This window comes from Spea bombifrons, chromosome 2 (assembly GCF_027358695.1).
Source record: "Spea bombifrons isolate aSpeBom1 chromosome 2, aSpeBom1.2.pri, whole genome shotgun sequence".
Lineage (NCBI taxonomy): Eukaryota > Metazoa > Chordata > Amphibia > Anura > Pelobatidae > Spea > Spea bombifrons.
Genome location: NC_071088.1, coordinates 88,984,303 through 88,996,443, shown reverse-complemented (window position 1 = coordinate 88,996,443; position 12,141 = coordinate 88,984,303). Strand labels below are relative to the sequence as shown.

The window sequence follows — 12,141 nt, the reverse complement described above, 5'->3', positions numbered from 1 at the left end:
TCAAAGATCAGCTTGATATCAGGTTCTAACTGGACCTCGGATACTCGCATTAAACATACCCATAATAAAAACGGCTTCTACAAAATGATTATGGACTTTCAGGGTCAGTAATGCCTTGAAATATACGGATCCATATAAAACACCACACTAAGACATTTAAATAGAGACTTCACAAATCTTGCTTTTATTGCTGGAAAAAGAATAACCGCAGAAAAGCACAGAAGGAAAATAAAATCTGACATTGGAAATCAATGTTTGGTACGTTCTGCCTCTAAGGACACAGGTCAAACTTAAATGTCACGGAGCAGAAAATGCACAGATGAGAGTTAAAGTCTACCTGTCATCACAGACATTACAAGGCTTCACTTTACAGAGGGTGAAATTACCTTACCTTGAACTTTCTACTCCTTATTTCTATGTCAGACAATATGGTCAATAGGTGAGGGTGTGAGCAGCGCACCACTCCGGATATAAGGCACGTATAACATTTTTGATACGTACATGCTCAGGTCTACATTAACTAACACAAAATACCCTGAAATTAATCTAAAGCATCACGTCAGGCTAAAATGCAGAAAGGAAGGAAAGGTGCCTAATGACACTAGACACAAAAAATATCAAGAATTAGATTTAAATTTGTTTAGAAATATAACATCATTTTAATTCAACTTGGTTTATTGGTCCTGCAACAGATTAGAAGATATTTTTTTTTTCCAATCGAAGAAAGCACATGTGACCTGAGGTCCAAAAATAGCAGGGAATGTCATCAAGACACAAGATTTGATATTTAGTGGAGATAAGCCTGCGTATAATACACTAGTACAGTTTGTCTTCTGGTAGCAACATCAATGCGTTTTTTGGCTCATACAGTGTCTGAATAATATGGGTGCTCATTTTCACAATTAATGCATACTGGAGTCCATTTTTCTTGTACTCAAGAACAGTTCATTTTACCGTGTACAAATGCAACCGTTTTTGGACTAGACTGTTCATTTACATTTGTAATTTTGTTCACATGAAGAAAATGTGTCCATTTGAGACCCAAGGCTGAAATTTTTATCCTCTAAATGGTAAATTAAGGAACATCATTACCTACTGGATCTCAAAAGAGTATGGGCCTGGGACCAGGGTGATGTCTCAGCAGGTGGGGGTTATTCACTAAACAGGGTAAACTATAGCATTCCAGATTACACCAGACTCCAGTTCTTACCCTCTGCTCAACCTAGTTAAGTACAGGTATGTTTGTGTTGCTTCCATTTAAGTATTAACATAAAAAAACTTGTGGTGCAGTACTTGAGAGCTGCTGATTGCTACATTCCATATCCATATATATGATATATTTGTGACACCTGTACAATCTCTGTGTCTAGGTTCTCATGGGCAGTCTGCTAAAGACTGCCACAGTGTTACAGCTTCCTGCTTTGGTTAATAGTATCATTCCAATAAAACTCTCGTTGTTTTATGTGCTTTTTAATATAATCACACAATTAGTTGATGGTGTTGGTGTCACACGCAGGTTGTGCAAGGCAATTTGATTTATAGTCATTTCATATGGGTCATATGGGTCTTGCAATGGCACAATATATTCTGTGACCCATTCATAAATGGATCACACAGTATACCTCAGTAGGCTTTATGCAGCACAGGACTAATCAAAAACAGATTATTTTTTTATGGAGGAGATTCAACCTTCAAAAGCTATATAAACACTTGCTTCTGGAGGTATATTACCTATATCCCTCACAAAATACATCTCACATTCTACAAAGGAAGACAAATTTAAGGGTATTTTGCTCCTTGATTAAATAGTTCATTCGTTTTCCCCAAATTCCCTAAAAAAACTAAATTTAAATAGCTTTACGTACAACCAATGTAATTGTTTTAGAAACGCTTATATGATCATATCATCTAATTTACTATCTAAAAATAAAATATGATGAAAATTTGAGGAAAACAAGAACCTTTTCTGACCTTTATTTGAAAAATATTTCCCTCATGTACAAAAGCTAATGCAAAAACCTGCTAGATTCTAATATTTGTCCTGAGTTTATAAATATTCAATGTTTTTATGCAAATTATAGGGCAAAAAGAACAAGTAGCATATTGCAATTTCAAAACCATTTTTCCCATATCTGGTCATCCTGTGCCCATGTCCTATTAAGGACATCTTCAAACTGGCCATTTCAATTTACACCAATCAAAACATGTATTTTTGAAAACCCCAAAGCGTTTCAGATGCTGGTACTTTCCATACACTAATTCTACCACCAGCCCATGCCAAACTTTGTGGTAGTTTTTTTTTTTCTCATGCACATTGTACTTCAGGTATAGGGTTACAGCTCCCTGTATGTGTCACTGCCAAACAACTACACCAATCCACTACATTTTCTAAATTTACAGGTCCACTTCAGTTTGATTACTGATCAACATACCTCTTTTCTAGATCTCGTATCTTCTCTCTCAAAGGAGCAATGACCTAAACACATGATAGAAAATTTATTTAATTTTATGATATGATTGAAGAATTAAGGAGTTCATTTTAAAAGTAGCTCAGTTTGAGATGGTTACTCTAAGTAAAGAGTGATCAGAACGGAACTATAGAAAAGTTTGCCTCAGTGTTCTTGATACCATAGACTACTGCAGTACCAAAGTTTTGTTTCTTTATAGCTGCTTCATCTCCTGAGTTACAATGTTACAAAGTTACATCATAGTGCCTCTGTAGCAATCTAGTAGATTATTAGTTTAAAATGGAAAACATACGTTACTAAAGGTCTTTAAAACCAACTCAGAGATATATTATGCTTTATAAGAGTACTGATCCTGTAGTGACTTATCCACAATAAAAAAATGCAAACATCAGAAACATCGCCCTGCCCAACATTTAACAAACAAAGAAAAACTACTACACTTCAGTGTATTACACTTTCAGTCTCTGAATGCATGTAGGTTAAACAATATGTTTTAATCCTTTCAGTGCTACATTTAGTAGAAACACTGAAACTTATACTTTCCTTAGCTTAGTTTTAAATATATATACATAATGAAATCACTAACAGCTTGTTTATCAGATAACGTTAAGTCCGACGGCTGGTATATATTTTTAGTCCATAAATTGAAGGATACAGAAAAAGTAACACCTGTTATTTATTTAGTTCCTAGTCATCCCAGCAGATAAAATGTTCCACTACCAGTATAAATAAGGCATAATAAACAAAGAGCCACCAACCTCTTCAATTTTCTTCTCCATTTTCTGTTCCCCATTATCCTGAATCGACCTGCTGATTGAGAACATGCCAGTCAATGTAGAACATAATAAATTCAAAATAATCACTGGGTGCACCAGTTTCTGATCTGTAATCACAGATTTTGCTTAGGGATTTACATCAATGTGTTGAAAAGGTTTTACTTATTAAAGGGAGAGTCGTCAGGAAGGCTTTTGTTGAATTGTGGTTCCAACTCATTGGGGTTTATTCACTAAAAGGAAATAAACTAGGGTATAAATGGTTTTACTTGAGGATACCAAGCAACTCAGTGCGTGACTTAAGACTTTTCACCTTGACTGACTATTCAGCTGCAGTTCAAGAAAAACTAACATAAAAATTGTCCCAGACTAAATATGGGTTGAGACAAATATATTACAACCTTACTTAACCTGCCATTTGCAACAATGCATGGTATATACTTAAAACCTAAAGGACTAATTGCAGTATAATGCAAGACAAATCGGCTTAAGGACATAAGGGCAAAATGTTAGTAAAAAAATCGCCTCTATGGCGTGACACTAGTACCGTATTTGCTCGATTATAAGACAAGGTTTTTTTCAGAGCAAATGTTCTGAAAAATACCCCTCGTCTTAAAATCAGGCCTCAAATAGGTCTGACTATGAGACTAAGATCCAGATCCCCCGCAGCGATGCAGGGGACCTGGATCCTCCTGTCTCCCCCCGTTCCCCCAACTTACCGGCGCTTCTGAGTCCCCGGTGCTTAGTCCGGGCAGCGAGTAGAGCTCTACGCGATTCGCGTAGACAACTTCCGCTGCAGCGGACAGCTCTACAAGCTGCCCGGACTAAGCACCGGGGAAGTTGTGTACGCAAATCGTGTAGAGCAGGGCTCGACAAATCCCTGGTGCCTGGGTGTTTGTCAGCCTGTTACATGCACAAAAAATTGCAGGAGTCTGAGCAGACCAGCACAGCCACTCCGAGCCCGCCCCCGAGCCTAAGATCACTCCCACGGAGTGATCCTGTAGGCTGAAAACGCGGTTGCAGGAAAACCAGCAATCGCGTCTTCAGCTGCCACAGGCAGCTTCAGGGATGGGGGTTGAGTGTTGATTGGGTCCCCACACAAGTGTGGGGACCTGACACAACACCCCCCAGCTGCCTGATCGCTTCATGAGAGCGACAGTGCAGCCTTAACCCCTTCAATGCGGCGATCGTGGCATTTAGGGGTTAATTCCCATTTTGTAAGGGGCTCTGCTGCTGGTGGTCTGCCTGGAAGCCCAGGCAGGCCAGCAAAAGCAAAAACGAGCCCCCACAAGCCCTTTGATGATTCCTGTAACCATGGAAGCCTACAGCAGTCATCAGAGACTCCCCCCTGCAATGGCTGGTCTATAGACCAGCAATTGCGTCCCAGCTGCCAGAGGCAGCTTCAGGGACAGGGGGAGAGGGTTCTTCGGTCTCCACGAGTGTGGAGACCAGCCCCAACCCTCCCCTGCTGCCCGATCGCTCCATGAGAGCGACAGTGCAGCGTTGACCCCTTCAATGCCACAATTGTGTATGACACATTTGTGGCATTGCAGGGGTTAACATTTGTCCCCACAAGCTTATGGGGACTAAATATCAGGCAATGCTGTGCTCCAATGGAACATCAGCATTGAAAGAGAAAAAAAAAAATAATAAAAAAAAAATAATAAAAAAATAGCACTGACCTGAAAGTCCAGGGTGCTTCCAGGTCAAATGCTGTGAGTTTAGCAAGTGGGCTGATGATAATCAGATCACTCCTGAGCAACTGTTAAGGCATTTCTGGAGGCAGAGTGCTCTGTGAAATGCCTTTTAACCCCCTTAATGCCACTCTGCCTCCAGAAATGCCTTTTAACCCTCTATACACCACTCTGCCTCCTGAAATGCCTTATACCTCCCTATATGCCACCCTGCCCCATAATATGCCCTCTAACCCCCTAAATGCCAGAGTGGCATATAGGGGTATAAGGCAATTCTGGAGGCAGAGTGGCACATAGGGGGTCAAAAGGCATATCATGGGGCACAGTTGGCATATAGGGGGTTAAAAGGCTTATCATGGGGCACAGTAGCATTTAGAGGGTTAAAAGGCATTTCATGGGGCACAGTGGCATAAAGGGGGTATAAGGCATTTCTGGGGCAGAGTGGTAAGTCAGGGGGCAGATGTGCATAACTGAGGGGGGCAGGTTGAAAAAAGGAAATAAAAACAAAATATTTTTCTCAATCATAGCTTTTATTAACAAACAATAGTTCACATAGTTTACATGAATTAACATTTACTGGTAAAACTTTTTTCCTATAGGGTCATCTTGTATTCAGGCTCTTTTTTTCATAAGTTAATATTCAGATTTTGGGGGGGTCGTCTTATAATCAGGGTCATATTATAGTCGAGCAAATAAGGTAATTATATTGAACAGTGTATTTTACTTTGAAGGTAAGCGAGTGTTTTGCAGTTAATTTGGTGTTTCAAAATGCAATGACATACTGCGCTACTCACATAGTTACCCAAGTCGGTCTTATTATAGGAACCAAGAGTCAATTCCAGTGAGTTCTTGCTACAGAAGAGCTTGCTTAGCTCTGTATAATGTATAGTATAGTGAATTTGCACCCATGCATATGCAGTGGTATCTTTACTGGAGCTGGGCATAATACTGAAAATCACAAAAAAAACGATTTTGCCAGCTTTCAAGTTAACTCCTGCAGAAGTGATGATGAGCACAAACCGCCAGTCTCTTTCCACTGACATCACAACACAAAAAGTCTCGTGACTTATGTTAGCTGATTTAAATGCGGTAACAAGTAAGACACTTGCAGTCAATTTTTGGAGATGAGATTAATTTTCTTTGCCCAGCTCTCATAATTACAAAGAAATATGTTTCTCTTATTTTGGTATTACAAAGCATTTGAATGATTTTAATGAACTACTTCTTACATGCTCCCAACTGTAAATGTTCAGCAATTCTGATACAGCTGTATGTGTCATATTCATAGTGTACAAGAATTTGTAGCCATGTAAGCGAGGATTAACTGTGCATGTACATCATCTAGGAATAGAAAGTAGCTAATTGTAAGGTGATGCCCCTACATTATGAACAAGAAGCAGAATTATTGAATTACGTGCCATATGTTGAAACTATCCAGAGTATTTTAAAATATGTGGATTTAGTGTTTTGTTTTTATAATTTTTTTGAGTATAGTATAGATGTCATCCTTATTAAACTTATTAATAAAAACCTGAATTTCTTTTAGAGACCCTAATTTTTTAATTTTTAACATACTATTAAATGGCCAGACCTCACATTTCTGTAGACATATAAAAGATATCCATATAATATAAAGATATGCATAATCTCTACAGGTCAGTATAAATTAGAAAAAGAAATTACGAAATAAGATTGCTACTAATATGCTGAGTGAGCCTTGATCTGGAAAAGTAATGTAAGTAAAAGCAAATTTCCACTACATGTCAGATGTACAACATTATAGGTAGGATGCATTATTATACAGATCCAATGTATACAGTGCTGTGAAAAAGTATTTCCCACTTCCCGATTTCTTCTATTTTTGCATATACACTTAAATGTTGCCAACCAAATTTATTTTAATATTACCCATTTCTAAGGCTCTGGGACGGCAAATCATATCGAGAGCCATTATCTACAAACGAAGAAAACCTGGAAAAGCGATAAACCTTTCCAGAAGTGTCCGGCCTACCAAAATTCCTCCAAATGGTAAAGAACAGCAGGCCTCACTTGCCTCAGTTAAGGTCAGTGTTCATGAAAACATAATAAGAAAGAGACTGTGCAAAAATAGCATCCAAGGGAGTGTTGCAAGGCGAAGACCACTGAAACAAGTCAAAAAACATCTTGATGACCCCCCAAGACTTTAAGGGATAATATTCTGTGAACTGATAAGTAAAAAGTGGACTTTTTGGAAGACATGGCTCTTTTTACACCTGGCATAAAAACTAACAGCATTCCACAATAAGATCATACCAACAGTGAAACACGCTGGAGGTAGTGTGATGTTCTGGGGCTGTCTTGCTGCTTCAGGACCTGGGCAACTTGCCATAATTCATGCAACCATGAATGCTGCTCTCTACCAGAAAATCCTGAAGGAGAATGTCCGGCCATCGGTTCGCAACCTAAAGCTCAAGGGCGGCCAGGTTATGCAGCAAGACTGATCCAAAGCACACAAAGAAGTCCATCTTCGAATGACTTAACAGAAACATAATGAAGGTTTTAAGGTGGCCTAATCAAAGCACTGTTATGAATCCAATAGAATGATCTTAAAAAGGCAGTTTTCTGAAGTCCTCCAATGTGGCTGAATTAAAACAATTCTGCCAAGAAGAATGGGCCAAAATCCCTACGCAGCAATGTAAAACAATCATAGCCAGTTATTAGGTATAGTTCACACTCATTCACATGAGTGATATAAACTCTTTACCTTCAATCAATGAAACGATCATTTAAAAACTGCATTTTGTGTTTCCTCTGTTTTACGTATATTAAAATTAGTTGGATGATCTGAAACATTAAAATGTTACAAATATGTACAATTAGAAGAAATCAGGAAGAGGCATATGCCTTTTCACAACACTGTATATGTCTTAGCAACTCCAAAACATGGGACATGACTGTCCAGTGAAAACCCCAGGAGCAACTATTACATATGTTTATAGCAATTCACACACACTAATATGTGTGTGTGTGTGTGTGTGTGTGTGTGTGTGTTTGTGTTTGTGTTTGTGTTTTTGAAGCGTGCTAATGTACTCAAAACATTTTACTAGATACGGATAAACTGGTAATATACATCAAAAAATGCTTACCTCATATTAACAAAGTTCCCCCAAACAGCTGAGAAGAAAAAAAGAAAATACATTAAAGCACAAGCTAAAGACATATATTATGTTTGGAGCATTTAAGAGTAAGAGATAAAATAGTATCATGTCTCATTAAAGGGAGAACTCTACAAAAATATTACCTTCTGATGGGGTTAAGAAAGTGTATTTTTTCATTTGTATAAGTTCATAAATAGTTGCATTTTTCTTTTGGTTTCGTTTATTTTTAAAATAAATGCAATAGACTGCTTTGTTAAACATGGTTCAGATGTCAAGGGACTGATTAAGTTTTGCCTGCTTGTATATATATTTTTGAAACATACATCTTTCAATATAACATTACTTCACATTTTATTAAATTATTAATAGAAAATATACTCAATTTGAATGACCGCCGTGATTTCAGTTACGCGTAAAGAACATTTCTCATAGTAAGCATGGTACAAACATCATGAGAAGGTGCGACAATTTACAGTTCCTTATAAAGCCAATATGATGCAAATAGAACTCAATAACAAACCTTTCTATAGGCGCAGATGCACCCTGTCAAAAGATTATTTCCTAGAATCATGAGGCAGAAATAGCTTCCTAAAAGTTTTCAAACTATTTTTTTAAGTTGTTTTAACCAGGAAATGGAGGACACGATAGCAAAACGTTCAAAAGATTTTTACCAAATAACAAACCAATCATATGGCTGGTATCCATCACGCCTGTGGTTTTATGGACACTACACACACTATACAGATTCAGCGTCCACCGCTATTAATGTTTGCTTACTCTAAACAGTGGGCAGTATTTCCAAACCAGTTCCCACTGGAAACATTTAGTTTCGACATTTTTTTTTGGGGGGGGGGGAATCAGGTTTACAAATAATTTCATCCAAGCAATTGAAGATTGAATTGTTTTTTTAAGCCTTTGTTTTTGCAGCGACCCAACAAATTTGATAACGTTAGACAACTATCGCAGCCAAAGTCACTAATGGCAAAAAAATTAAAATAATTTAATAGGTTTTTATCTGATTCTGAAGACTGAATGTGAAGACCCTCCCTTTAACAAAGTAAGGAGACAGAAACAAGGTAAAGTCACAAACCCACAGCTTCGTGTTTCACGTGTCTGTTGCCAGGCAACAATGATGCTTAATTTCTTAACATAAGCTAAGGACAAGAGAAACACATATTCTAGATATAAGTAGTCCACTCCGGTTTAGAAAGCAGACAGTCCAAGTCATTCTGAGGAGTCTGATGTTTCATTTAGAGAAGATTGTGATAGCCGAAATGGAAAAGTGACACATTAACGCAGCTCCAACTTTGGGTTTATTAGCAACAAATACACTTCTATTACCAAGAGCATTGTAACATCCCCTGATGTGTCTGAAATTTAAATAGGGGAAAACTAGATAGTATGTCAGCATTTCCAAGGCTTTATAAGGATTTTTTTTTTTTATCGCTACAGAGCATAGCTGGGTTTCATTTATTATTGTCACAAATGTTTACATGCCACTTCAGAACCCACAAACTATACTAGTCAATATCAGTAAAATAAAGCTGGACTACAAATTCCCCTCATAAAAGGATTTTATCACAAAGCACGTGGGTCTCTAGCGTATTGCACATCCATGCCTTGATTATCATGTCTTGATTTTGATAGTATGTACCACGCTTTTTTTTACTGCATTACATTTAATATATACTTTATAGGCGTGCAAGCTTGTTTTATGGATCCAAACAAAAACAGTAAACTTTTTTTTTTTTTTTAATTATTATTATTAGCTAGTAGGGATCTTGCTATAGGATATTATGTTCAACAGGAACTGACAATCTACCGTCCTTAATTAAGGAAACATAAAAAGATAGACAATTTATCTTTTAATGCCTGCAAATGAAAAGATGAGAGGTGGCTACTCAAGGATCTATCAACTTTCCAAACCGATCCCCTGATATAAAAGTTAAATGACTTTACCCATATGGTTTAATCACAGTATCACTAATCTTGGGCAAAGCTATATAGTTACAATCACGATCGGAGATGTTCCTTCACGTGTATTCCCAGCTGCTAAATAGCCATTAAAGTATTGATTGGATCCATTGAGTAAGAGGAATGTCCAAGTAACAAACGCTCTTACTATATCTGTAGAAAGGACCACTCAGGTCCTGGAGGGTATCACAATTCGTTTCAGAATGACTGGTTCCCTATACATGTTTTTCACCTATGTATACAGCATATCTGGTAGATTACGCATCAAACACACACAAAAAAATGAGATCACACTATCAGTATTACTGCATCTAGCAGCCTGTGTTTACTGTCCTTCACAAGACATGCTCTGTTCCCACAATTTTAAATATTTGGAAAAGAGAGGGTAGAGAGGAGAGAGAGAGGAGAGAGAGGGGGGGAGTAATGACAGCAGAGTTTTTTTTTTTTAAGTAAAAAAAAAAAAAAGTTCCAATAACATGTCCCTGTTTTGCACTAAACATGTTGGAAGTTAATGTAAGGTTTCTATAGAGTCCTACAGTTTGAACAAGAGCAGTGCTTTAAACTCAGGTTACACGGGGAGGTTATGCTTGCGGGCTCTGTGAAGAAAAGGGATGCTTTGTGCACCGCTCCAGCACGTCATAAGTTTGCGTAGAGCAGGAGAGCGCGCGGGCCCTATACAGTTAAAGGGATACACTCCTTCTGTGCGTAAATCCAGGCACAGTCTCAGCTCCCTACGCATGACTTGGAAACTGCTTACACACTTACGTGATGCCTTCATGGCACCTACCAACAATGCAGGCCTTGCTGCCATGCACTGCAACGCAATGCTGCCCGTTATTACAGATTAATGAAGGGTCCCAATATATAATTTAACCCGCTGTGCTCCCGGCTCTTAGTTTATGCACATTATGTATGGCACCTGTGGTAACAACATGGCAAAAGCACACCACATCGCCGTAAAGGGCGGCGGTGACTGTGCTGCTTATAAGTACCAAGGAGTGTGCCATGCTAGGATGTGGCGATGGAGACATAAACAGCAACCAAGCTATGGTTAGCAGGAAGCACAGCGTGTGGTACTGCGATAGCAACAAACTACCAGTCTTGTAGCGACAGGCACCACACAGACACCCGCCCCAAACCCAACACCACACGCCAGAAACCTCGCTAAAGGGAATGAATGGGCAAGTTGGCACTCACAGGCTACATAGGCGATCAGAGCGAGTGCAATAAGCAGCTTCATCGTCTTCCTATTGATTGCAGTCAGCAGCCGCTGCACTCGGTTTCTCACCATCACCGGCCGAACCACACTGGAGAACCCGAGCTCGCAGCCGGGGACATGGAAGCCGGTGTCACAACCTATTCACGGGTTCGGGGGTGCGTAGCACTAAGGGGACCAAGCGTGAGTTCCTGCCGGGACAGTGCGCATGCTCCAGGGTTCCTGTCTACAGGAAGAAAAAAAAACACATCACGGGCATGCGAAGCTAGGCAATGCGCATGCGCGAGTGGACGGCGTGTTACGGTCACCTGATCCTTAATGTCTATTGGTGTTGTGCTCTGTTCTAGCAAAGTTTTTGTGCTGAACGTCAAAGCCTCGGGCTGGGAGAATGACGTCGTTATTCTGTCACATTATTCTTTCCTCAATATGATTTTCTATCCAATGGAACATTCCCATACTATGTGGCTACGAGCCTACTGCTGGCACGTTTACTTGAGTTCTTTACTAAGCTATAAAAGACAAAAATCGACAGTTTATATCAAAAAACGTATGCGGTCAACAGCACAGTCATAGTCGTCTTTTTTAGTGAAATGCAAGTATAGTATAATAATAGATCCATTATATAAACACCAAGAGAGTTCATTCTACATCTATCTCCATATATAAATACAAAATACCCAGACACAAAGAAAACAGCAAAAGAAATAAAAAAGTAGGATAGAGTAGATCCTCCTATGCACTACACTGTCAGTGATGGTATAGTAACTATAGTAACAGTTGCAAGGTATCTAGCAACAAAAGAAACGCATAAAATGTGCCCAAAAATATAAATATATCAGCCTCTTAATGTAGGAAATAATATAGGATATATAGGAAAAT

The 12,141-nt window shown here is 38.8% G+C and overlaps 1 protein-coding gene across 4 annotated transcripts in view; it reads right to left on the bottom strand.

Annotated features, from left to right (window-relative positions):
- The window catches only part of UXS1 (UDP-glucuronate decarboxylase 1), a 29,736-nt gene extending 18,236 nt beyond the window's left edge, over positions 1-11,500 (bottom strand). For 2 of the 4 annotated variants that reach the window (XM_053455093.1, XM_053455094.1), the window contains exons 1-4: positions 11,244-11,500; positions 8,061-8,088; positions 3,227-3,278; positions 2,433-2,476 (exon numbers count right to left, since the gene is read on the bottom strand). In XM_053455093.1, the coding sequence (XP_053311068.1) occupies positions 2,433-2,476; positions 3,227-3,278; positions 8,061-8,088; positions 11,244-11,337 (218 nt within the window). In that variant the 5' untranslated portion in view covers positions 11,338-11,500. The remainder of the gene's footprint in view (positions 1-2,432; positions 2,477-3,226; positions 3,279-8,060; positions 8,089-11,243) is intronic. The other 2 variants (XM_053455092.1, XM_053455090.1) reach the window with 2 other exon arrangements.
- Between the last annotated feature and the right edge of the window lie 641 nt (positions 11,501-12,141).